Below are 4,263 nucleotides of genomic sequence, written 5' to 3' on the forward strand. Positions count from 1 at the left end.
TGTCTGTGGTTTCTCTCTCTCTCTCTCTCTCTCTCTCTCTCTCTCTCTCTCTCTCTCTCTGTCTGTCTGTCACTTTGTCTCTGTCTGTCTGTCTGTGGTTTCTGTCTCTCTCTCTCTCTCTCTCTCTCTCTCTCTCTCTCTCTCTCTCTCTCTCTGTCTGTTTGTCTATCTCACTCTGTCTGTCTGTCTCTCTGTCTGTCTCTCTCTCTCTCTCTCTCTCTCTCTCTCTCTCTCTCTCTCTCTCTCTCTCTCTCTCTCTCTCTCTCTCTCTCTCTCTCTCTCTCTCTCTCTCTCTCTCTCTCTCTCTCTGTAAATGCATGCCCCACAGCACCAGAGCCACGTCGCGTGAGGAGAAGAACCTGCAGAGCTTCCTGGAGCAGCCGTGCGAGAAGTGGGTTGAGAGCTCGTACGAGGTGGACGGCCCGCACTACTACACGGTGCTGTCCATGCACATCATGCCACCCGAGCGCTGGAGGACCACGCGCCTCGACTTCCTGCGCCGCCTGCTCCTCGTCGCGCACGCCCGCAAGGTCTCGCCTACCGGAGCCAACAAGTGAGTGTCTGGAGGGGGAGCTGTACCGCAGGGGTCAGGGGTCAACCTCCATACCACCGTCTCGCTTTCTCTCTCTCTCTCTCTCTCTCTCTCTCTCTCTCTCTCTCTCTCTCTCTCTCTCTCTCTCTCTCTCTCTCTCTCTCTCTCTCTCTCTCTCTCTCTCTCTTTACCTAAAACACAAACTCACGAGTGACCCAAATACATCACCAATCCAGCTTTTTTCACCGTCTCTCTCACAAGACACAATCTCCAACTTTGACAATCTAGCCAAAAGAGTAATCCTAGCCTGAGAAGAAATGTCACCATTTCAGGATGTGCAGGAGGAACAGGTTGCCCTCAGGGCTTTGTGCCAGCTAATTGTGTTGATCGTGACCTGTGAACAAGCTGCTGTTAAAGCATCTCGTTGTCTCCCACCCAGCCCCGAAGAACTTCAGTGGTTGGCCCACAAACAGGCTAAACGAATCAGTAGCCTGCTTGTGTCTGCCTGACCCAAACACTTGTGTACTTGCTTTCTAACTTCACAGCGCCGGCGCCTGGTCCATAATGAGGGAAGCCTGCAGACTCGTTTGTCTTGTCGGCTTGTATTAGGATTGTTTGCTCTGTCCGTGAGGGGAGGGCCCTGCTGCTGCTGCTGCTTGTAGTTATCAGGCACTCAGTTCATTAGGGCTCCTTTGGCACCATGAGATCCGTCGGAAAAAGTGACCTTGTTTGCGATGCCGTTCAACTTTTGGAATTTCGGTAGAATATGCAAGAATGTTTTCGGAGGATTTGAAGCTATGAGAAAAATCTTCAATGAAGGTGAAAACAAAAAAACAAAACAAAAAAAGTTTCTCCTTCATTTTTCCTCATTTGCTAACTTTGGGTTTGTTCTTGTCTTTGTTTTGATCCCCAAGGCTCACAGACAAAACTGTGAGAGAATATGCAGTTTACCGCTCGCCTCTTCTCTTCTGGGCTCTGGTGGACCTCATCTATGACATGTTCAGGGTAAGAGCGCGCGCGCCTCTGCTGTACGTGCAAGTCCAGCTAAAGAGAGTATGAACGCAGCCCTCTCCCTACACATCAGGGAATTAGGATGTCCACTTTGCTGATTAAATTCTTTAGATGTCCACATATGGATACTTGTATACGTTTGTGTGCTTCCATTATTGTGTGTGTGAGTGTGTGTGAGTGTGTGTGAGTGTGTGTGTGTGTGTGTGTGTGTGTGTGTGTGTGTGTGTGTGTGTGTGTGTGTTCAACTGACTGCCCTCAACTGACTGCCCCCCCCCCCCCCCAACAGAAAGTGCCCACCAGTAACACAGAGGGAGGCTGGTCCTTCTCATTGGCGGAGTACGTGCGGCACAATGACATGCCCATCTACGAGGCCTCGGAGCGGGTGCTCAGAGCCTTCCAGGACGAGCTCATGCCTGCTGAATCGTTCTCAGAGTTCCTTGACGTCGTAGGTCAGTAGTGGAGGCACATCTTTCAAAAAGAGGAAAACAGTCACGCTGGGGAAATTATGAACTTTAGATAATTAACAAGGCATTGCTGAACTTACGATAGTTGTCTACTTGAAATGCTGATGCAGTCTAAGGCATGCGTGGGAGATTGATGTAGCCTACCTGTTTCCTGTGTGGGAGATTGATGTAGCCTACCTGTTTCCTGTGTGGGAGATTGATGTAGCCTACCTGTTTCCTGTGTGGGAGATTGATGTAGCCTACCTGTTTCCTGCGTGGGAGATTGATGTAGCCTACCTGTTTCCTGTGTGGGAGATTGATGTAGCCTACCTGTTTCCTGTTTGGGAGATTGATGTAGCCTACCTGTTTCCTGTTTGGGAGATTGACAGGTAGCCTACCTGTTTCCTGCGTGGGAGATTGACAGGTAACCTACCTGTTAACTGTTTGGTCGGCCCGCCTCCTCATGGTTGTTGTGTGTTTGTCCCTCTGCAGGTCTTCTCTCGGACATCCCTGACCCCGACAGCTTCCTGCAGGATCTGTTGAACTCTGTGCCCTGATGGCATTCAGCCGAGCAAGCGCCCACACTGGACTGACTGCCATCCTGCCCCAAAGTGGGGTGGCTTCGAAGAAAGGGGTGATGGAAGGCTGGCCACCGCATGGCCCCCCCGCCTCAAAGACACCCTTCCCATGCCCCCCCCCCCCAAACCCACCCCACCCAACCACATCCACAAGGGACACTGTTTAATCAGAGCCCTGCCCCCCCCCCCCCCCTCCAAAAAACATCTATCTACACACACACACACACACACACACACACACACTCTATACAGTTCCTAATCTCCATTATGGGTAAACATTAGCGTTTTCAACTATAACTCTCCAACCAGGAAACTTCTGTGTGTAGTCTGACGAGTTAAAACAAAAAAACAAAACAAAAAAGGAAAAAATGATATCAAAATAAAACAAAATGCAGTTATTAAAAAATTTTTCTGTAACATTTAATACAGTCACCAGTGCTGTTCTGATTAAAATGTTGAAGGTGAACATATGACAGTAACTCTTCAGAAGTATATTTTTTGGGGGAGGGGTGGTTTTGATTACAATGTTCAAAAGTGACTTTTTCGTTCCCCTTGCCCCTCTTATGATTATCCTCCTTGTATTTTTTTTGTTTTGTTTTGTTTGATTATTGACTTAATTTCCTACTCGGCATATCACAGGATTGTGAATACAGTTGTTCTGTTATGCACTATGTTTCTGGGCTTTTGCGGTGGTGTTCTACAGCTGATTGTATTTTGTGGGGAGGGCTGTGGCCTGATGCTGGTTGTGTGTGTGTGTGTGTGTGTGTGCGCTGCGTGTGTGTGTGTGTTTGTTTGATTTTTTTCGTTTGTTTTGTTTTCAAGTTGATGCGCATGTGTAAGATTTTTTTTTTCTTTCATTAATTAAAAAAATGCTGCGAGTTTTAAAATGCATAGCTAACCCAGGACTGTGGTCCATCTCTGTTAACTGAAGTGAATCCTGACATGTAACAGGAGGAGATAACTTGCAACAACAATTAAACTTCACTTCTCAAGATGAAACTATAAAATGGCCTGCATTTTCTTTTGCTTACAAAACCTGGTGATTCCCATTTCTCCATTCAGCTGGCTTCCCTTCTGAATCTCTACTCACTACCCTGGATTCTGATGCAGAGGTATAATTGCATTTTTGCATTTTCACTCAGTCGTAACTGTAGACAAATATCTTACAGGGGACCCTTCACAGAGCAGTTTCAGAATATCACAGAGTGGAGGCATGGTAACTGGTTAAAGTGGTATTATGAATTTGCAATCGATTGGGGGTGCAGCAACTAGAGTGTTAAATTCTTACTGAATGTCAGCATTTTAGATGATTTTTCAATAAAGCTTAATTGCGCTTTGGAAAGTGGAATGTGTGTTTTTTGTCCAATATAACATGGGCTACACGGAATTCAGTATTCTGCCAAGTAGCTTTAAAAGAGCGAACTAAAATGGGGGGAAATCGACGTATGTCTGTAATAATGTGGACCATGTGGCTACAACCCCCTGTCTATGAGTTGGATATCCCCACCACGCACTGTTCACAGGGGTTCATTTCACGGAAAGCATACAGATGACGAGATGCTGCGCAGTAACACAGGACTTCGGATAAACCAAAGGGTACGGTCGTGAGCGAGAGGGCGGGGCAACGGCGTTCAGGGGGGAGCGTGTTTTTAACCGGATGAAATCTGATCCCAGCAACATTTAGAGACAGTGGCTTGGT

At 47.3% G+C, this 4,263-nt stretch overlaps 1 protein-coding gene across 1 annotated transcript in view; it reads left to right on the top strand.

Annotated features, from left to right (window-relative positions):
- The window catches only part of ubr4 (ubiquitin protein ligase E3 component n-recognin 4), a 64,131-nt gene extending 61,386 nt beyond the window's left edge, over positions 1-2,745 (top strand). Inside the window, exons 98-101 of the mRNA XM_076277282.1 lie at positions 39-553; positions 1,447-1,537; positions 1,830-1,992; positions 2,479-2,745. Of these exons, the coding sequence (XP_076133397.1) occupies positions 39-553; positions 1,447-1,537; positions 1,830-1,992; positions 2,479-2,543 (834 nt within the window). The 3' untranslated portion in view covers positions 2,544-2,745. The remainder of the gene's footprint in view (positions 1-38; positions 554-1,446; positions 1,538-1,829; positions 1,993-2,478) is intronic.
- Positions 2,746-4,263: the final 1,518 nt, after the last annotated feature.

This window comes from Alosa pseudoharengus, unplaced genomic scaffold, assembly GCF_046254945.1.
Source record: "Alosa pseudoharengus isolate Yale_2024_CS ecotype anadromous, Long Island Sound unplaced genomic scaffold, YU_APseudo_1.1 YU_APseudo_1.1_scf_9, whole genome shotgun sequence".
In the NCBI taxonomy this organism is placed as follows: domain Eukaryota; kingdom Metazoa; phylum Chordata; class Actinopteri; order Clupeiformes; family Clupeidae; genus Alosa; species Alosa pseudoharengus.